At 42.1% G+C, this 23235-nt stretch overlaps 1 protein-coding gene across 1 annotated transcript in view; it reads right to left on the bottom strand.

Annotated features, from left to right (window-relative positions):
• LOC135513727 (extracellular matrix organizing protein FRAS1-like) overlaps positions 1-7371 on the bottom strand; it is a 400333-nt gene extending 392962 nt beyond the window's left edge. The window contains exons 1-2 of the mRNA XM_064936617.1: positions 6852-7371; positions 3254-3285 (exon numbers count right to left, since the gene is read on the bottom strand). Coding sequence (XP_064792689.1) covers positions 3254-3285; positions 6852-6921 — 102 coding nt within the window. The 5' untranslated portion in view covers positions 6922-7371. The remainder of the gene's footprint in view (positions 1-3253; positions 3286-6851) is intronic.
• Positions 7372-23235: the final 15864 nt, after the last annotated feature.

A 23235-nucleotide genomic window follows, 5' to 3' on the forward strand; every position in this document is an offset into this window, starting at 1 on the left:
AAAGACCCAGACCAGCCCTGGACAGACCCAGACCAGCCTTGGAAAGACCCAGACCAGCATTGGTCTATTTATGAACATGAATGATGTTTTGGTCAACAACAAAAAAAAGTTGAATGAGTTTATAGCAAATACATTCAACATAAATAGCAATAATGACAAAGCACATACAGACTGAAAGAGAGGCAAGAGCAACCAATCAATACAAACCATCTCTAGATGAGATATTGAACAAAATGAAAAGCATGGCTCTTAGTTTGTAGGCCTCTATATTGCAGAGTTCTAACGTCAAAAAATAATACCAGACTCTCTTTCTCTCTCAACTTTAGAAATGCACGACCTTCTCCTACAGTCCTCGCAGACATCCGTTCAGCTTTCTCCATAAGTAGGAGTCGGAGGCAAGCAACCATTACCAAGACGACGGGATCTAGTCTCCTGTGTCCCAAATGGCACCATATTCTCTATGCAGTGCACTACCATTGGCCAGAGTCCCTATGAGTGTATTACGTAGGGTAGAGGGTGCCATAGAGACGCAGCCAAACAGGATCGAGTGGTCATATCAGCAATGACTTGGTGATGAGGAGCGTCTACTCAGCTACATTTCCGAATGCATCTTCAAATAGCACCCTATTCCCTATATAGTGCACTACTATAGACCAGAGCCCTATTCCCTATATGGTGCACTACTTTAAACCAGAGCCCTATTCCCTATATAGTGCACTACTTTAGACCAGAGCCCTATTCCCTGTATAGTACACTACTTTAGACCAGAGCCCTATTCCCTATATAGTGCACTACTTTAGACCAGAGCCCTATTCCCTATATAGTGCACTACTTTAGACCAGAGCCCTATTCCCTATATAGTGCACTACTTTAGACCAGAGCCCTATTCCCTATATAGTGCACTACTTTAGACCAGAGCCCTATTCCCTATATGGTGCACTACTTTAAACCAGAGCCCTATTCCCTATATAGTGCACTACTTTAGACCAGAGCCCTATTCCCTGTATAGTACACTACTTTAGACCAGAGCCCTATTCCCTATATAGTGCACTACTTTAGACCAGAGCCCTATTCCCTATATAGTGCACAACTGTTGACCAGAGCCCTATTCCCTATATAGTGCACAACTGTTGACCAGAGCCCTATTCCCTATATAGTGCACAACTGTTGACCAGAGCCCTATTCCCTATATAGTGCACAACTGTTGACCAGAGCCCTATTCCCTATATAGTGCACAACTGTTGACCAGAGCCCTATTCCCTATATAGTGCACAACTGTTGACCAGAGCCCTATTCCCTATATAGTGCACTACTATTGACCAGAGCCCTATTCCCTTTATAGTACTCTACTGTTGACCAGAGCCCTATTCCCTATATAGTGCACTACTGTTGACCAGAGCCCTATTCCCTATATAGTGCACTACTTTAGACCAGAGCCCTATTCCCTATATAGTGCACTACTATAGACCAGTACCCTATTCCCTATATAGTGCACAACTGTTGACCAGAGCCCTATTCCCTATATAGTGCACAACTGTTGACCAGAGCCCTATTCCCTATATAGTGCACAACTGTTGATCAGAGCCCTATTCCCTATATAGTGCACAACTGTTGACCAGAGCCCTATTCCCTATATAGTGCACTACTATTGACCAGAGCCCTATTGCCTTTATAGTACACTACTGTTGACCAGAGCCCTATTCCCTATATAGTGCACTACTGTTGACCAGAGCCCTATTCCCTATATAGTGCACTACTATTGACCAGAGCCCTAGTCCCTATATAGTACACTACTGTTGACCAGAGCCCTATTCCCTATATAGTGCACTACTGTTGACCAGAGCCCTTTTCCCTATATAGTGCACTACTTTAGACCAGAGCCCTATTCCCTATATAGTGCACTACTATAGACCAGAGCCCTATTCCCTATATAGTGCACTACTATGGACCAGTACCCTATTCCCTATATAGTGCACAACTGTTGACCAGAGCCCTATTCCCTATATAGTGCACTACTTTAGACCAGATCCCTATTCCCTATATAGAACACTACTGTTGACCAGAGCCCTATTCCCTATATAGTGCACTACTTTAGACCAGAGCCCTATTCCCTATATAGTGCACTACTTTAGACCAGAGCCCTATTCCCTATATAGTGCACTACTGTTGACCAGAGCCCTATTCCCTATATAGTGCACTAATTTAGACCAGAGCCCTATTCCCTATATAGTGCACTACTTTAGACCAGAGCCCTATTCCCTATATAGAACACTACTGTTGACCAGAGCCCTATTCCCTATATAGTGCACTACTTTAGACCAGAGCCCTATTCCCTATATAGTGCACTACTTTAGACCAGAGCCCTATTCCCTATATAGTGCACTACTGTTGACCAGAGCCCTATTCCCTATATAGTGCACTAATTTAGACCAGAGCCCTATTCCCTATATAGTGCACTACTTTAGACCAGAGCCCTATTCCCTATATAGAACACTACTGTTGACCAGAGCCCTATTCCCTATGGGCCCCTGGTCAAAAGAAGTGCACTACAAAGGGAATAGGGTGCCATTTGGGACATACACTCAGAAAACACATCAGTGAAACAACCCCCAGTGATAGGGTGAAGATCTGGGTCACCTCCACTGTAACCCTGCTTCAGAATCACCACATTCATCATGTGTTCCTACGTCAGTTACAAAACATTAGGAACACCTTAATACTGAGTTGCACCCCCCCCCCCTCTTTTTGCCCTTCGTCAGGGCATGGACTCTAAAAGATGTCGAAAAGCATTCCACAGGGTTACTGGACCATGTTGACTCCAATTGCTTCCCACGGTTGTGTCAAGTTGGCTGGATGTTCTTTTGGGGTGGTGGAGCATTCTTGATACACACAGGAAACTGTTGAGGGTGAAAAACCCAGCAGCGTTGCAGTTCTTGACACAAACAGATGCACCTGGCACCTACTACCATACCCCGTTCAAAGGCATTTGTTTGTTTTGTCTTGCTCAATTGTTTCAAGGCTTAAAAATCCTTCTTTAACCCGTCTCCTCCCCTTCATCTACACTGATTGAAGTGGATTTAACAAGAGACATCAATAAGGGATCATAGCTTTCACCTGGATTCACCTGGTCAGTCTGTGTCATGGAAAGAGCAGGTGTTCCTAATGTTTTGTCCGCTCAGTGTGCAGTAGTTGTGTAAATAAATGTGACAGCGGGAAGAAGAAGGTAGGAAGGAACGATGAAAGGTGCACTTACCGCGAACAGAGATCCCTGATAGAGACATGCTCCTATGGGTGAAGAGGACGAGGAGAAGGAGGAGGAGGAGGAAGAGGGGAGAACACAACAGCGTTAAGAGCAAGTTCAAAAGGTATTTCAATGTACAATACAATGTTTTTTGAAGAATGCACTTAAATGCCTTATACCTACATAAATATTACACCACGACCTACGTAAGAGCAGGTAAAAAAAAAATCATCTCAACATTTTTATGTGTGTGTGAGACATGTGTCCATCTGAACCAGTACATGGTCTCACTCTTGACTTGCACAGTAGCCTGTAGCCATTATTTTTTTATTTTACCTTTATTTAACCAGGCAAGTCAATTAAGAACAAATTCTTATTTTCAATGATGGCCTAGGAACAGTGGGTTAACTGCCTGTTCAGGGGAAGAACGACAGATTTGTATCTTGTCGGCTTGGGGGTTTGAACTTGCAACCTTTTGGTTACTAGTCCAACACTCTAACCACTAGGCTACCCTGCCGCCCCATTACATAAAGACGATGAACATTTAAACAACGGAGTGGCCATTATTCTCCTTTGCTCAATTGGAAGACTAAACATAGAACAAATGAACTGGCAGTGAGAGAGCGATAGAGCCAGGAGGACAGGCGGGGACGTTTCAATACATCTTGGGGGGGGGGGTCACCCTGAGAGTTGAACAGACTTCACACACCCCAAAAAAGACACCACATCAGAAGTGAAATGGATGTGAACAACTGTGGTGTAGTCTGCTGTACATGTGATGTGACCGACCAGGTGCCCAACCCAGGACTGGGTGCCACAAGATAGTTAGCCAACTGAGCTAAAAACCTAGGTAGTGCAAGGCTTCAGGTCCAGCAGATGTTTTAGACTACTTTGTCTACCTCAGCGCCATCTGAGACCACTGTCCCCTGAGACCACTGTCCCCCTGAGACAACTGTCCCCCTGAGACCACTGTCCCCTGAGACCACTGTCCCCTGAGACCACTATCCCCTGAGACCACTGTCCCCCTGAGACCACTGTCCCCCTGAGACAACTGTCCCCCTGAGACAACTGTCCCCCTGAGCCCACTGTCCCCTGAGACCACTGTCTCCCTGAGCCCACTGTCCCCTGAGACCACTGTCCCCTGAGACCACTGTTCCCCTGAGACCACTGTCCCCTGAGACCACTGTCCCCTGAGACCACTGTCCTCTGAGACCACTGTCCCCTGAGACCACTGTCCCCCTGAGACCACTGTCCCCTGAGACCACTGTCCCCTGAGACCACTGTCCTCTGAGACCACTGTCCCCCTAAGACCACTGTCCCCCTGAGACAACTGTCCCCTGAGCCCACTGTCCCCTGAGACCACTGTCCTCTGAGACCACTGTCCCCCTAAGACCACTGTCCCCTGAGACCACTGTCCCCTGAGACCACTGTCCTCTGAGACCACTGTCCTCTGAGACCACTATCCCCTGAGACCACTGTCCCCCTGAGACAACTGTCCCCTGAGCCCACTGTCCCCTGAGCCCACTGTCCCCTGAGACCACTGCGACCTGGCCAAGATAAAGCAAAGCAGTGCGACACAAACAACAACAGAGTTACACATGGAATAAACAAAACATACAGTCAATAATACAGTAGAAAAACCTATATACAGTGAGTGTAAATGAGGTAGGATAAGGGAGGTAAGGCAATACATAGGCCATGGTGGCAAAGTAATTACAATATAGCAATTAAACACTGGAGTGAAGATGAGTGTGCAAGTAGAGATACTGGGTTGCAAAGGATTAAAAGGATCAACATTTTAAAAAATATATACAAAAAAAGTAAAGATAAAAATAAGAGTATGGAGACAAGGTAGTTGGATGGGCTATTTACAGATGGGCTATGTACAGGTGCAATGATCTGTGAGCTGCTCTGACAGCTGGTGCTTAAAGTTAGTGAGGAAGATATGAGTCTCCAGCTTCAGGGATTTTTGCAGTTCGTTCCAGTCATTGGCAGCAGAGAACTGGAAGGAAAGGCGGCCAAAGGAGGAATTGGATTTGGGGGTGACCAGTGAGATATACCTGCTGGAGTGAGTGCTACGGGTGGGTGTTGCTATGGTGACCAGTGAGCTGAGATAAGGCGGGGCTATACCTAGCAAAGACTTATAGATGACCTGGAGCCAGTGGGTTTGGCGACGAATATGAAGCAAGGGCCAGCAAACGAGAGCATCCAGGTAGCAGTGGTGGGTGGTATATGGGGCTTTGATAAAACGGATGGCACTGTGATAGACTGCATCACATTTGCTGAGTAGAGTGTTGGAGGCTATTTTGTAAATGAAAAAACATATATATTTTTTCAAACTAAATTTTAATAATGATTATATTTCCTCTTGGCCTGTATGGTTTATGTACTTTAAAAGCTGAGCATGATCTCAGTCGATCTTTTTAGTTATTATTGTATTATAAGACATCATAAAGCCTTATACAGGCTTATAACAGGTAATACCTGCAGGCAGTCAGTAAAGTGTTCTACCCACAGGCTTTTCTCATGTCCTTCAGTGAATGAATGTCCAGCAGTTGCCCTATGGGAGAGAGCACCAGATCCACATCTAAACTTTGCCTTACACTCCTGCAGAGACACATATGGCAAGATGGTACAGACAGATAGGGTAGCTCTGCTTCATTTACATTTACATTTAAGTCATTTAGCAGACGCTCTTATCCAGAGCGACTTCTAGCTCATAAACAACTTTGCAGTATTTAAAAAAAAAAAAAAAAATGTGTTATTTCTTACATTATTAGCCCGTAGGACATTTTTTTGTGTTATTACATACCGCATTCTAATATTTATATATTCCTTAATTGCATTATTTTACTTTTAGGTTTGTGTGTATTGTGTTTATTGTTGTGAATTATTAGATAGTACTGCACTGTTGGAGCTAGAAACACAAGTATTTCGCTACACCCCGCAATAACATCTGCTAAATATGTGTATATTTATATTTATTTGACTGAACCGCGATAGAATATGTCTGTTTCCATCCCATTGGAGTTGATTGTGATGAGGTAAAACCTTAGCCTAGGGTTTTAACTATATTTAGGTTACAGTCAAACAAGTACATGTGTGTGTGTGAATGACTGTGAGGCATTTGATCAATTCAATCTCAGTTAGAGGCAGATTACAGATGACAGATTTACCTGGCTGGTTGGGATTATATTCTGTCTGGACATGAATAATAAATCAGACAAATGGGACATTTCTTTCCACACAGAGAAAGCGAGGAAAGGAGCCAACTGGTTTATAGAGTGGTGTATTCCCCTGTTATAACATGTGTATCCAAAGATGTGCATACGGCATATTCTTAAAAGTCATAGTGTCTTGAGCTGTATTTCTGTTTTAGAATGTCAGAACTAAATTTCCCTTAATAACCAGAAAATATATATTTATAACCTAAGAACGGTCAAATATACTGCCTTTGTTTGCAACGCAACCTTTTGCCATATATTAATATATATGAATAATATCCAAGCCTAACCGTTTTTTTTAAGTTTTTTTTTTTACAGATGTTCTTTCCATAATCGATAAATAAAAAGTTAATTCACGTGGTTGAATAAGAGACTAAAATACCCACCATGTATTTCTGAAGTGGCGGTGAGAAGAATTCCAGCCAAAGCGGCTACGAGGATCCATTGTAAAGCCATAGTCACCGCATACAAGGCATTCAATCCAATGGGGCAGAACTTAAATGCAGAATCTTTCTAGTTCAAAACTAATCGATTCTCAGATATCATTATTGATTTTCCGATGTTTCAGATAAACGACAACACTGGGCAAAGCCAACCAGAAGAATGTTTGACTGGGCTGGAGAATAGTTCAGAAGTTACACGCAAAGACAGCAGGTAGGAACGGGGACCCCCTCTCTCTCTAGCTCTCTCACTAACTCTGAAAAACGCTGCAGGTCTGGACTCCAGAGCGAAGGAATGCAGTCCCAACTGTTCGCGATCGGCGAAACTTCAAGACAAAAACGCAGGTGTCATCGACCGTAGATTTAAAAGCTGTACAGCATGACGACGTATGAAAATCCGTTTCCAGCCTGTATAATTATAGACTAAAATCCGCTCGCTCACTTGCAATGGTCGCGCTGTGCAAGAACTGAGACGACGCTATAAAGTGCCCTGCTATGCAGCGTTTCTTCTCCCTCTCTCTCCAAGCACACTCCGACCCGTAGGACGTCCCCCAGCACACCACCCCGACGATTGAATGAGGTCTAGGGATAGAAACGTATGATGTGCGGTCTGCTCTAAATTAATAAAATATAGTGCTTTGCTATGCAACAACAGCTATTTTACATCTTTCTCATTCCTCTAATCATGCTTGAACAGGCCCAATATGCTACCAGGTTGTTATGCGATCTGTGGCCAATATGCTACCAGGTTGTTATGCGTTCTGTGGCCAATATGCTACCAGGTTGTTATGCGTTCTGTGGCCAATATGCTACCAGGTTGTTATGGGTTCTGTTTGAACAGGCTCAATATTCCAATATGCTACCAGGTTGTAATGGATTCTGTTTGAACAGGCTCAATATTCCAATATGCTACCAGGTTGTAATGGATTCTGTTTGAACAGGCTCAATATTCCAATATGCTACCAGGTTGTAATGGGTTCTGTTTGAACAGGCTCAACAGGCCCAATATGCTACCAGGTTGTTATGGGTTCTGTTTGAACGGTCCCAACAATATGCTACCAGGTTGTTATGCATTCTGGGGCCAATATGCTACCAGGTTGTAATGGGTTCTGTTTGAACAGGCTCAACAGGTCCAATATGCTACCAGGTTGTAATGGGTTCTGTTTGAACAGGCTCAACAGGCCCAATATGCTACCAGGTTGTAATGGGTTCTGTTTGAACAGGCTCAACAGGCCCAATATGCTACCAGGTTGTAATGGGTTCTGTTTGAACAGGCTCAACAGGCCCAATATGCTACCAGGTTGTAATGGGTTCTGTTTGAACAGGCTCAATATACCCAATATGCTACCAGGTTGTTATGGGTTCTGTTTGTTGTAGCAATGGCATATTATAGTGTTATAAAACAATCCATTATTGCTGGCCTATAAACATACTGAAGTTTGGAAGAACGGACAATGAAATAAACAATCCATTCAGTAAGCACGTTCTAAGAGCTGACATTCCTCTAGGTCATACAGGAGCACCCTGATCTTCAGTCAATGGCAAATGCTTTTATCCTCGGCTGACAAGAGCCATCAGACAGACTCCTGGCCTTTAGAAAACAACAGTTGCCACTGCTGTCCTACGCATGAGTGAATTCCTTAGCTTTCCCGCCAAGTAGAGTTGGCTATGTGCAATGGACATTTACAAAATAAATAAACAAGGTAGCAATTTAGATTGGGGTAACCTACCATCCAAATATAATCACCCCAAAAAGCTATATTTTATATTTTGTTTATAATGTGGTCATAGTGAATCCCCTGTTGTTGGCACCTGATTATTTATCCCCCTGTTTGTTTGCATGTTTATTCCCAATGGTGAAATGTGACTCCATAATTTACAGTATTAAAAAGGTTGAGGCCTCCAACTACAGAACATATTGACAAGTATTTGGCCCAGCTGTACAGAATATACACAACGTCTAAGTGATAACATCCAGATAGACAGTGGAGGTTTTAATTGAACCTGTAACTCTTGGGAATAGAATAACAATTGTTGTACATGTTGTTACTGCCATCTGGTGTTGTAGAGTGGAATAGTCCAGTGGACGGTTAGATTTTACTCTGGCCTACTCAATATTGTATTAAATAGCAGCTACACGTACATTCTAGTTTTAACCAGTATCTTCGGTCGACCATCCTTTTCTCGTGAGATCACACTCCATTTCTCTGAACATGGTCAGTCGGATTCACCAGGCGGCTTATTCAGAGCGACTTAATAGTCAATTCTAAATATGCAATGTTCACAAGACGAGTCAGTAAATCCAGAATATCTTCATACTTTATTGAATACATTATACACATTAACACATAAAATCTCTCTCTCTCTCTCCCTGCCTGCCTCTCTTGCTGCCTGCCTCTCTCTCCCTCCCCCTGCCTGCCTCTCTCTCTCCCTGCCTGCCTCTCTCTCTCTCCCTGCCTGCCTGCCTCTCTCGCTCCCCCTGCCTGCCTCTCTCGCTCCCCCTGCCTGCCTCTCTCTCTCTCTTACTCTCCCCTGCCTGCCTCTCTCGCTCCCCCTGCCTGCCTCTCTCTCCCCATGCCTGCCTCTCTCTCTCCCCCTGCCTGCCTCTCTCCCCGACTCGCTTTCTCCCTGCCTGCCTGAGAGATGCAAACCTCTGGCTTGGTTTTTGCTCTGAAAGGCACTGGCAACTGTGGGACCTTATATAGACAGGCGTGTGCCTTTCCAAATCATGTCCAATCAATTTCATTTACCACAGGTAAATCAAGTTGGAGAAACATCTCAAGGATGATCAATGGAAACAGGATGCACCTGAGCTCAAATTTCAAGGGGTCTGAATACTTTCCGAATGCACGAGTATGAGTTCTGGCCTTGTACTATAGATCCTTTACTATAGTTATCCCTTGGCATAGACTTAAAGAGAACACACACCATTTCCCCCAGGTGGGTTGGATATATCTAGTGTGTGTGTGTGTGTGTGTGTGTCTGAGTGTGTGTGTGTGTGTCTGAGTGTGTGTGTGTGTGTGTCTGAGTGTGTGTGTGTGTCTGAGTGTCTGAGTGTGTGTGTGTGTGTGTCTGAGTGTGTGTGTGTGTGTCTGAGTGTGTGTGTGTGTGTGTCTGAGTGTGTGTGTCTGAGCGTGTGTGTGTGTGTGTGTGTTACTAAGAGTCTTCAAACGACTACCGGTGTGTAAAGAACGTCAGTCTGAGCAGGAGACTAATTGCCATCCTCCGTCACCCAGCCCAGTCCCTTCAACTCTTATCTAGGTGTCGTCATTCTGACATACAGCACCTCAGTCAGGAAACATTGTTCCGATAATACAAACAAATCCCTATTGGTTTGCTTTGTTTGTAGGCAAAACTTACACACCTATCTAGCACACAATATTGCATTGAAAGGCTTGGTATTAAAGTCCATGGGATGTGTAGTTCAATAGCTATAATGAGGAATCATGGAGTGGGATATGTAGTTCAATAGCTATAATGAGGAATCATGGAGTGGGATATGTAGTGCAATAATGAGGAATCATGGAGTGGGATATGTAGTTCAATAGCTATAATGAGGAATCATGGAGTGGGATATGGTAGTTCAATAATGAGGAATCATGGAGTGGGATATGTAGTTCAATAATGAGGAATGAGGAATCATGGAGTGGGATATGTAGTTCAATAATGAGGAATGAGGAATCATGGAGTGGGATATGTAGTTCAATAATGAGGAATCATAGAGTAGGATGTGTAGTTCAATAACTAGAATGAGGAATCATGGAGTGGGATATGTAGTTAAATAATGAGGAATCATGGAGTGGGATATGTAGTTCAATAACTAGAATGAGAAATCACGGCGCGTATGATAGCATGTAGCACTGCCTTGAAGTCTCACTGCCAAATAAGTCCCAGAGAGCCTTGGAACGGTCATGTTGTCAAGGAGGGTATCCAGGTATGTATTGTTGTAGTCACATGACGGAGGCTCTTCTATATGTGTGTTAACCCTCTAAAGCCCAATGTGACATACATTTCATATACACCGAGTGTACAAAACATTAAGAATACCTTCCCAATATTGAGTTGCACCTCCCTTTTGCCCTCAGAACAGCCTAAATTTTGTCGGGGCATGGATTCTACAAGGTGTCGAAAGCGTTCCACATGGACGCTGGCCCATGTTGACTCCAATGTTTCACACGGTTGTGTCAAGTTGACTGGATGTCCTTTGGGTGGTGGACCGTTCTTGATACACACAGGAAGTGTTGAACGTTAAAGACCCAGCAGCGTTGAGGTTCTTGTCACAAACCGGTGTGCCTGGCACCTTCGACCATCCCCCGTTCAAAGGCACTTCTTTGTTTTGTCTTGCCAATTCTCTGAATGGCACACATACACAATCCATGTCTCAATTGTAATTTACTTCAAAAACCTGGTATTTGTCGAATAAAATGAATTGATCATCATGGTACGTAGCTAAGCTAGCGGGCTGGTGGTAACAGACATCCTCAACAACAGTCTGTATGTTGGCTATGAGCTGCTGTCTGGGCATGTCCAGCTGTGGGAAGGAAAACTGCGTTGAACAGTTTCTTTAGTCTGTCAAGACTTTACTTTCATTTCAGACATAATACATTGAATACAGTACATACAGGGCATTCGGAAAGTATTCGGACCCCTTGACTTTTTCTACATTTTGTTGTGTTACAGCCTTATTCTAAAATTGATCAAATACATTTTTCCCCCATCAATCTCCACACAATACCCCATAATGACATCACAACACCCCATAATGACATCACAACACCCCATAAGGACAAATAAAAAACATAATTTTTTTTTCAAGCAAAAAATAAACTTATTTACAAAAGTATTCAGACCTTTTGCTCTGAGACTGGAAATTGAGCTACGGTATATCCTGTTTCCATTGATCGTTTCTACAACTTGGAGTCCACCTGTGGTAAATTAAATTGATTGGACATAATTTGGAAAGGCACACACCTGTCTATAAGAGGTTCCACAGTTGACAGTGCATGTCAGAGCAAAAACCAAGCCATGAGGTCGAAGGAATTGTCGGTAGAGCTCTAAGACAGGATTGTGTCGAGGCAGAGATCTGGGGAAGGGAACCAAAACATTTCTGCAGCATTGAAGGTCCCCAAGAACACAGTGGCCTCCATCATTCATAAATGGAAGAAGTTTGGAACCACCAAGATTCTTCCTAGAGCTGGCCGCCCGGCCAAACTGAGCAATCTGGGGAGAAGGGCCTTGGTCAGGGAGATGACCAAGAACCTGATGGTCACTCTGACAGAGCTCTAGAGTTCCTCTGTGGAGATGGTAGAACCTTCCAGAAGGACAACCTTCTCTGCAGCACTCTACCAATCAGGCGTACATGGTAGAATGGTCAAGTCTCTGAATGTCCTTGAGGAGCCCAGCTCGAGCCCGATCTAACATCTCTGGAGAGACTTGAAAATAGCTGTGCAGCAACGAATGGAAGGGCAACTACACCTGCCAAAGAATTGTTCCCAGACCTCCAAAGTGGTCTTGTGATTTGATTTTTAAGCTTGAAGCATCAAGTGTGGTTTTTGAGAGTGAATTTGGGAAACTCTGAAACCGGGAACAAGTAAAACCGGGAAAATGAAATTTGCCAAAAGAGAACTGATTTTATAGAGTGACCAAAACAATAACACCCTTTTCAGAATGCACAAAGGTCTTATTTTCTCCCTCCAAAACAATCAATGTAAAAATGTCCTTATTTGTGTATGGAGGCTAGGTTATTATAGGCTACATACTTAGCCTGCAAATTACAGGTAACATTTTAAATCATGCACATATCATCCGCTTTCCCAGGCCAGTATTCATTATTTATTTATTATTATTTCACCATTATTTTTATTTCTACTTTGCACATTCTTCCATTGCAAATCTACCATTCCAGTGTTTTACTTGCTATATTGTATTTACTTTGCCACCATGGCCTTTTTTTGCCTTTACCTCCCTTATCTCACCTCATTTGCTCACATCGTATATAGACTTGTTTATACTGTATTATTGACTGTGTGTTTGTTTTACTCCATGTGTAACTCTGTGTTGTTGTATGTGTCGAACTGCTTTGCTTTATCTTGGCCAGGTCGCAGTTGTAAATGAGAACTTGTTCTCAACTTGCCTACCTGGTTAAATAAAGGTGAAATAAAATAAATAAATATATTATAGGCCAGTAGTTCAGTTGTGTGCCACTGGCAAATTTACCTGACTGTCAAACTCTGCAAGGGCATGCTAATTTAAAAGAGGGCTGGTTTATTTATTAGTCTGGTTCTGGATGGAGTACAGGTACAATATGGGACCTGGGTCAGATAAACATGTGTGCAACCAAACTGAATAAATTAGTAGTAGCAGTGCCACCAGTGGAAAAAGTTAGTTTCAAACCTTGGTTAGGAAAACTCATGACCTAACCATGTTTCTCTCTGGCTGTTTCAGGGTCGGTTAGAGTCGACATTCCCAAGATGCTGGAGTTGTTCCAGACTGGTCATGAGTATATAGTGGAGAAGGAACGCTGTCATCACTAGGGTAGGAACGGTAAGTCTGAAGGAACGCTGTCATCACTAGGGTAGGAACGGTAAGTCTGAAGGAATGCTGTCATCACTAGGGTAGGAACGGTAAGTCTGAAGGAACGCTGTCATCACTAGGGTACTAACGGTAAGTCTGAAGGAACGCTGTCATCACTAGGGTAGGAACGGTAAGTCTGAAGGAACGCTGCCATCACTAGGGTAGGAACGGTAAGTCTGAAGGAACGCTGTCATCACTACGGTAGGAACGGTAAGTCTGAAGGAATGCTGTCATCACTAGCGTAGGAACGGTAAGTCTGAAGGAACGCTGTCATCACTAGGGTAGGAACGGTAAGTCTGAAGGAACGCTGTCATCACTAGGGTAGGAACGGTAAGTCTGAAGGAACGCTGTCATCACTAGGGCACTAACGGTAAGTCTGAAGGAACGCTGTCATCACTAGGGTACTAACGGTAAGTCTGAAGGAACGCTGTCATCACTAGGGTAGGAACGGTAAGTCTGAAGGAACGCTGTCATCACTACGGTAGGAACGGTAAGTCTGAAGGAATGCTGTCATCACTAGGGTAGGAACGGTAAGTCTGAAGGAACGCTGCCATCACTAGGGTAGGAACGGTAAGTGTAAAGGCATTACGGAACGACCTACAGTATAATCACCACAACGTTAAAGCATACTTGTAATCCTCATATCTCTGTCAGATTATCCAAGGTTAAGAGAAATAATCCAAGGTTAAGAGAAATAATCCAAGGTTAAGAGAATGCCAAGAGTGAGCAAAGCTACCATCAAGGCAAAGGGTGGATATTTGAAGATTCTCAAATACGAAATATTTATTATCCAAGTACCGCCCAGCGCATTGTTGTTCGTAACATGACATGTACCTATACTAGAGTAACTACGGTGTAATTTATTAATGAACTGATAGTAGCAATAGAACATAGTTGTAGGAGCCATTTTGGCCTGTTTCTGAGTTGTGGAAATGTTCTCCATCAAGGGTTATTTCATTGCTTGTTTTGTACACTAGAGGGCACTATATGTTGGGGTCATGTGTTACTGTGTGTGTGTGTGTGTGTGTTGGGGGGGGGGGGATAGCACAGGTGAGAGGAGAGAACATATAGGTGTTACCTTATCACAGATACAGCTGATAGAATGCATCTCTCTGCACCTTTTTCTACAGGAATATGTGTTTTGGAACTATTTTATATGCGCAATAAATGGGAACTTCACTCAAAAAGAATAATGTTCGGAAAGCTCATTTATTGTGGACGTGTTATGGAAAGCTCTCTCCTGTCTCCTAACTGCCAATGGCAGTTCATTAGGGAATCGCCAATACAATAGTCGTGCATAATTTACCATTTTTATGCCAGCAGTTATGGAGTTGGAGAAACTGTACGTAAGCAGGACATACCTGTTTCAGATGATTTCTGGTGTACACCAATCACAGCGTGTTTCAGGACTAATTCAGCAGTTTGTACCTGATTTAAGTAGAATACTATTGGCTCTTCCATTTTATATTCAGAAAACATGAGTTGAAAATGATGCTGTTGCTGCTTCCTGTTGACAAGAACTTTTTTGCTAAATAGACAGATGTCAAAACACAATTTTTGAAGTGTCCAAATCAATAATTCATATGCAGAGAAACAGTTTGTGATATATTGAAAACATAAACTGTAAATATTGTTGACATCACTGGTCAGAGGTCAACCCGCTGAAGACAGTCGGTTACATTGTGGAGTGATGTGTTTTGGGGTACACCAAGACGGAAAGAGAAACGCAACACTTGTTTGTCCATATCTATTTTCAACAAACACAGACACATGCATACAAACACATGTGTTTTTTGTATTGTAGATATGCTACTACTGTACTACCGCATGAGGGCACACACTTAATGTGTTGTGAATTCTGTGGTGAATGTGTTGTAATGTTTTTAAAATTATAGAACTGCCTTAATTTTGCAGGAAGAGTAGCTGCTGCCTTGGCAGGAACTAATGGGGATCCATAATAAACCCCAGGAAGAGTTGTTGCTGCCTTGGCAGGAACTAATGGGGATCCATAATAAACCCCAGGAAGAGTAGCTGCTGCCTTGGCAGGAACTAATGGGGATCCATAATAAACCCCAGGAAGAGTAGTTACTGCCTTGGCAGGAACTAATGGGGATCCATAATAAACCCCAGGAAGAGTAGTTGCTACCTTGGCAGGAACTAATGGGGATCCATAATAAACCCCAGGAAGAGTAGTTACTGCCTTGGCAGGAACTAATGGGGATCCATAATAAACCCCAGGAAGAGTAGCTGCTGCCTTGGCAGGAACTAATGGGGATCCATAATAAACCCCAGGAAGAGTAGTTACTGCCTTGGCAGGAACTAATGGGGATCCATAATAAACCCCAGGAAGAGTAGTTGCTACCTTGGCAGGAACTAATGGGGATCCATAATAAACCCCAGGAAGAGTAGTTGCTACCTTGGCAGGAACTAATGGGGATCCATAATAAACCCCAGGAAGAGTAGCTGCTGCCTTGGCAGGAACTAATGGGGATCCATAATAAACCCCAGGAAGAGTAGTTGCTACCTTGGCAGGAACTAATGGGGATCCATAATGCTGCAGAGATTTTTTGTTGCCCTTCCTCAGATCTGTGCCTCGAAACAATCCTGTCTCGGAGCTCTACAGCCAATTCCTTCCATCTCATTGCTTGTTTTTTTTCTCTGACATGCACTGTCAACTCTGGGACCTTATATAGCGAAAACCTTTCGGTTACTGGCCCAACTCTCTAACCACTAGTATTCAGAACCTTTACTATGCGACTCGAAATCGAGCTCAGGTGCATCCTGTTTCCATTGATAATTCTTGAGATGTTTATTCAACTTGATTTTTACCTTGTCAGCTCGGGGGATCCAATCTTGCAACCTTAGTCATCTAGTCTAACGCTCTAACCAACTGATTACATTGCACTCCACGAGGAGCCTGCCTGTTACGCGAATGCAGTAAACCAAGGTAAGTTAAACATTAAACTTATCTTATAAAAAACAATCAATCAATGACTGTCGTTGCTCCAATGTGTACTTAAACATCAATGCCTTTCTTAAAATCAATACACAAGTATATATTTTTAAACCTGCATACTTAGTTAAAAGAAATCCAGTTTAACAGGCAATATTAACCAGTGAAATTGTGTCACGTCTTGCGTTCCTTGCACGCAGAGTCAGGATATATGCAACAGTTTGGGTCGTCTGGCTCTTTGCCAACTAATTTGCCAGAATTTTACATAATTATGACATAACATTGAAGGTTGTGCAATGTAACAGGAATATTTAGACTCATGGATGCCACCCGTTAGATAAAATACAGAACGGAATAAATGTTTTGTTTTCGAGGTGATAGTTTCCGGATTTGACCTAAGGCTCGTATTTCTGTGTGTTTATTATAGTATTTCTGTGTGTTTATTATAGATAAGTCTATGATTTGATATTTGATAGACCAGTCTGACTGAGGGGTGGTAGGCAGCAGCAGGCTCATAATAGTTAAAGGTATATGGTTTAAAGAAATAGTCAGCGCGTTATAATTCCTGTAATAACTTGCGGCTGAACTTGAAAGGGGTTCCTTCGTTATTTTACTGTTCATGTCTTCCATAGAGAATGTCTTGATATACTTCAGATAAGGTCTGTGTTTCGTGCAGGCTTAAACCACCTCTGCGTTTTGATACCCGTGTAAATATCACTAGGATAAGGTAACGTTTGTCAACATATTTTCATAAATCCACTCGACAAAAAAATGTATCTTCGCTTATATTTAGCCAATATTGATCAGAGTTACATTGTCCTATGTATATCTACACAGTTATAAAATTGGCAAGGTGGTGTAAGCCTACACGAAACACAGACCTTATTTTAAGTGAATCTAAAAAATATCCTATGGAATAAATGAATGAAGGAACCGCTTTTCAAATTTTGCTAGAAGGTGTCATGGGAATTATGACTCGCACTTTGGTAGTCAATTCTTACCATGTCCATTATTAAAATAGGATTTCCTGCATATAGAAATGAGTTTTTGTTTTCAACATTCATCATTCATGTTATTTGAGATTAAATTGATTTCATTTATGTATTAAGTCAAAATAAAAGTGTTAATTGTTCATTCAGTATTGTTGCAATTGTCATTATTACAAAAATGTGTGTGTATGTGTGTGTGTGTGTATATATATATATATATATATATATATATATATACACAGAGAGATAAATAAAATTAAAATAAAAAAATTGTCCGATTAATCAGTATCGGCTTTTTTTGTCCTCCAATAATCGGTATCGGTGTTGAAAAATCATAATCGGTCGACCTCTAATCTCTATTGCACTCAACACTACCCTTTCCCACCTGGACAAAAGAAACACCTATGTGAGAACGCTATTCATTGACTACAGCTCAGCGTTCAACACCATAGTGCCCTCAACACTCATCACTAAACTGAGGACGCTGGGACTAAACACCTCCCTCTGCAACTGGATTCTGGACTTCCTGATGGGCTGCCCTCAGGTGGTAAGGGTAGGTAACAACACATCTGCCACGTTGATCCTCAATATGGGGGCCCCTCAGGGGTGCGTGCTCAGTCCCCTCCTGTACTCCCTTTTCACTCATGACTGCAAGGCCAGACACGACTCCAACACCATCATTAAGTTTGCCATGACACAACAGCGGTAGGCCTGATCACCGACAATGATAACACAGCCTGTAGTAGAGAATGGCCAATGTCAAGTTTTCATAACAATCGGGTATAGGAATTTTTGGACACCGATCATAGCCGATTACATTGCTCTCCACGAGGAGACTGCGTGGCAGGCTGACTACCTGTTATGCGAGTGCAGCAAGGAGCCAAGGTAAGATGCTAGCTAGCATTAAACGTATCTTATAAAAAACAATCAATCTTAACATAATCACAAGTTAACTACACATGGTTGATGATATTACTAGTTTATCTAGCTTGTCCTGCGTTGCATATAATCAATGTGGTGCCTGTTAATTTATCATTGAATCATAGCCTACTTCGCCAAACGGGTGATTTAACAAGCGCATTCGCGAAAAAAGCACTGTTGTTGCACCAATGTGTACCTAATCATAAATAATCAACACCATTATTAAAATCAATACACAAGTATATATTTTTAAACCTGCATATTTAGTTAATATTGCCTGCTAAAATGAATTTCTTTTCACTAGGGAAATTGTGTCATTTCTCTTGCGTTCTGTGCAACAGAGTCAGGGTATATGCAACAGTTTGGGCCGCCTGGCTCATTGCGAACTGTGTGAAGACCATTTCTTCCTAACAAAGACAGCCAACTTCGCCAAACGGGGGATGATTTAACAAAAGTGCATTTGCGAAAAAGCACAATCGTGGCACGAATGTACCTAACCATAAACATCAATGGCTTTCTTAAAATCAATACACAGAAGTATTATTTTTAACCCTGCATATTTCGTTAAAAGAAATCCAGGTTGGCTGGCAATATTAAACTAGGGAAATTGTGTCACTTCTCTTGCGTTCATTGCACGCAGAGTCAGGGTATATGCAACAGTTCGGGCCTGGCTCGTTGCGAACTAATTTGCCAGACTTTTACATAACATTGAAAGTTGTGCGATGTAACAGGAATATTTAGACTCATGGATGCCACCGTTACATAAAATACAGAACAGGTCCTGTATTTCACTGAAAGAATTAACATTTTGTTTTCAAAAATATTAGTTTCTGGTTTTGACCATATTAATGACCTAAGGCTCGTATTTCTGTGTGTAATTATGTTATAATTAATTCTGTGATTTGATAGAGCAGTCTGACTGAGCGATGGAAGGCACCAGCAGGCTCGTAAGCATTCATTCAAACAGCATATTCGTGCGTTTGCCAGCAGCTCTTCGCTGTGATTCAAGCATTGAGCCGTTTATGACTTCAAGCCTATCAACTCCCTTGATTAGTTACCGATGTGAAATGGCTAGCTAGTTAGCGGGGTGTGCGCTAATAGTCCTTCAATTGGTGACGTCACTCGTTCTGAGACCTTGAAGTAGTTGTTCCCCTTGCTCTGCAAGGGCCACGGCTTTTGTGGAGCGATGGGTAACGATGCTTCGAGGGTGGCTGTTGTCGATGTGTTCCTGGTTCGAGCCCAGGTAGGAGCGAGGAGAGGGACGGAAGCTATACTGTTACACTGGCAATACTAAACTGCCTATAAGAACATCCAATAGTCAAAGGTATATCAAATCAAATGTATTTATATAGCCTTTCGTACATCAGCTGATATCTCAAAGTGCTGTACAGAAATGTATATGTAACACAAATGGTATAGAGAGAAATAATCCTATAATTCCTATAATAACTACAACCTAAAACTTCTTACCTGAGAATATTGAAGACTCATGTTAAAAGGAACCACCAGCTTTCATATGTTCTCATGTTCTGAGCAAGGAACTTAAACGTTAGCTTTTTTACATGGCACATATTGCACTTTTACTTTCTTCTCCAACACTTTGTTTTTGCATTATTTAAACCAAATTGAATGTTTCATTATTTTAGACTAAATTGATTTTATTGATGTATTATATTAAGTTAAAATAAAAGTGTGCATTGTTCATCCAGTATTGTTATAATTGTCATTATTACAAACATATACAGTGCCTTGCGAAAGTATTCGGCCCCCTTGAACTTTGCAACCTTTTGCCAAATTTCAGGCTTCAAACATAAAGATATAAAACTGTATTTTTTTGTGAAGAATCAACAACAAGTGGGACACAATCATGAAGTGGAACGACATTTATTGGATATTTCAAACTTTTTTAACAAATCAAAAACTGAAAAATTGGGCGTGCAAAATTATTCAGCCCCCTTAAGTTAATACTTTGTAGCGCCACCTTTTGCTGCGATTACAGCTGTAAGTCGCTTGGGGTATGTCTATCAGTTTTGCACATCGAGAGACTGAAATTGTTTCCCATTCCTCCTTGCAAAACAGCTCGAGCTCAGTGAGGTTGGATGGAGAGCATTTGTGAATAGCAGTTTTCAGTTCTTTCCACAGATTCTCGATTGGATTCAGGTCTGGACTTTGACTTGGCCATTTAACACCTGGATATGTTTATTTTTGAACCATTCCATTGTAGATTTTGCTTTATGTTTTGGATCATTGTCTTGTTGGAAGACAAATCTCCGTCCCAGTCTCAGGTCTTTTGCAGACTCCATCAGGTTTTCTTCCAGAATGGTCCTGTATTTGGCTCCATCCATCTTCCCATCAATTTTAACCATCTTCCCTGTCCCTGCTGAAGAAAAGCAGGCCCAAACCATGATGCTGCCACCACCATGTTTGACAGTGGGTATGGTGTGTTCAGGGTGATGAGCTGTGTTGCTTTTACGCCAAACATAACGTTTTGCATTGTTGCCAAAAAGTTCAATTTTGGTTTCATCTGACCAGAGCACCTTCTTCCACATGTTTGGTGTGTCTCCCAGGTGGCTTGTGGCAAACTTTAAACGACACTTTTTATAGATATCTTTAAGAAATGGCTTTCTTCTTGCCACTCTTCCATAAAGGCCAGATTTGTGCAATATACGACTGATTGTTGTCCTATGGACAGAGTCTCCCACCTCAGCTGTAGATCTCTGCAGTTCATCCAGAGTGATCATGGGCCTCTTGGCTGCATCTCTGATCAGTCTTCTCCTTGTACGAGCTGAAAGTTTAGAGGGACGGCCAGGTCTTGGTAGATTTTTTTTTTGGTCCTCCAATAATTGCTATCGGCGTTGAAATATCATAATCGGTCGACCTACAGAGGGTAGTGCGTACGGCCCAGTACATCACTGGGGCCAGGCTTCCTGCCACCCAGGACCTCTATGCCAGGCAGTGTCAGAGGAAGGCCCTAAAAATTGTCAAAGACTCCAGCCACCAAAGTCATAGACTGTTCTCTTTGCTAACACACTGCAAGCAGTAGCGGAGCACCAAGTCTAGGTCCAAAAGACTTCCTAACAGCTTCTACCCCCAAGCCATAAAACTTCTGAACAGCTAATCAAATTATTACTCAGGCTACTCAAGAGTATTTGCGTTGCCCCACTCCACCCTCTTTTACACTGCTGCTACTCTCTGTTTATTATCTATGCATAGGCACTTTAAATCTACCTACATGCACATATTACCTCGACTAACCTGTACCACCGCACATTTACTCTGTACCGGTACCCACTGTACACAGCCTCCACATTGACTCTGTATCGTAATACCCTGTATATAGCCTACACATTGACTCTGTACCGTAATACCCTGTATATAGCCTCCACATTGACTCTGTACCGTAATACCCTGTATATAGCCTCCACATTGACTCTGTACCGTAATACCCTGTATATATAGCCTCCACATTGACTCTGTACCGTAATACCCTGTATATAGCCTCCACATTGACTCTGTACCGTAATACCCTGTATATAGCCTCCACATTGACTCTGTATATAGCCTTTACTGCTGCTCTTTTTTTCTCTACTTATCTATTTTTTTTACTTAATTAACACTTATTTCATTTTGTTTTGGGAATATAGATTATTTTGTTATAGATTACTTAGCAAGATGTGGCTGGTGGTTATAGCATTTCTTACACATAACCCATCAATTTAGACAAGTGCGTCTGGGTAAGAATCATCTAACATTTATAAATATTTTTATCTGGACACTTTCTATTTACCTGGAATGTTTCCTTATTGTAGGGTACTACTTTTAGTCTTAATCTTTACTACACTACTCACTGTTTAGCACGACCTCACATGAATCCTTAAAGAGATGTGTAGTGCAGGTTTAAGAGGGTGTAAACGATGCTGAATGTGTGTAGACAAAGGAGAACTCTCAAGTATGTACCAAAACATTCAAAGGCCATTTTCTCAAAAGTGAGTTTACAAGTTGATCAACTTTCAAAGCAGAATTACTTTCCCATTGTTCCTCAGCTGTAGTGTCTGTTATATCATTTTGTAGCTCTGAGTCTCTACTTTTATCCAATGTAAAAAAAACACAATTTCAAACTTTGATACATAAGACCGAATCCAGGTGGTCGGTCATCATAGTGGTCTCTGACATCATAGTGGTCTCTGACATCATAGTGGTCTCTGACATCATAGTGGTCTCTGACTTGTGGTCAGAATCGCTCAGGTGGACCGAACTTAAACTTGCGGCTTTTTTCAATACTGATTTGAATGTCATTGAAAAAACAAAGAGGTGTCAAAAAAATGTTTTTTTGCAAACATCCTTTCTGAATTTAAAAGTAATCATTGAAATAATCATGCCGTTTTTCTAAAGTATCTAATCTGATTACAATACTTTTGCTGGTCATCTAACCCTGGTAGTAAGTAAGGGCTCCCGAGTGGCACCGCGGTCTAAGGCACTGCATATCAGTGCTACAGGCGTCACTACAGACCTGGTTCGATTTCAGGCTGTATCACAAGCGGCCGTGATTGGGAGTCCCATTGAGCAGCGCACAATTGGCCCAGCGTCGTCCGGGTTAGGGCTTGGCCTTCATTGTAAATAAGAGCTTGTTCTTAATTAACTGACTTGCCGAGTTAAATAATACACTTTTTTTTAAAGGAGTTGAAAGTTGCTAATTAGCTAAAAATGGTCTGTGATGAGATTTAAACTCGCAACCTTTGGGTTGCTAGACGTTCTTGTTATACGCACGACTTTTGTTTTTGCCTTAAGTAACCGCCAGTCTTATGTAACCATGCCAAACGTAACAAATCACACTAATTTAAGTATCCTATGTTACTTCTAGTGTAAGAGACCAGGCTGAGTTATTGAAGTTATT

This window comes from Oncorhynchus masou, chromosome 25, assembly GCF_036934945.1.
Source record: "Oncorhynchus masou masou isolate Uvic2021 chromosome 25, UVic_Omas_1.1, whole genome shotgun sequence".
NCBI lineage: Eukaryota > Metazoa > Chordata > Actinopteri > Salmoniformes > Salmonidae > Oncorhynchus > Oncorhynchus masou.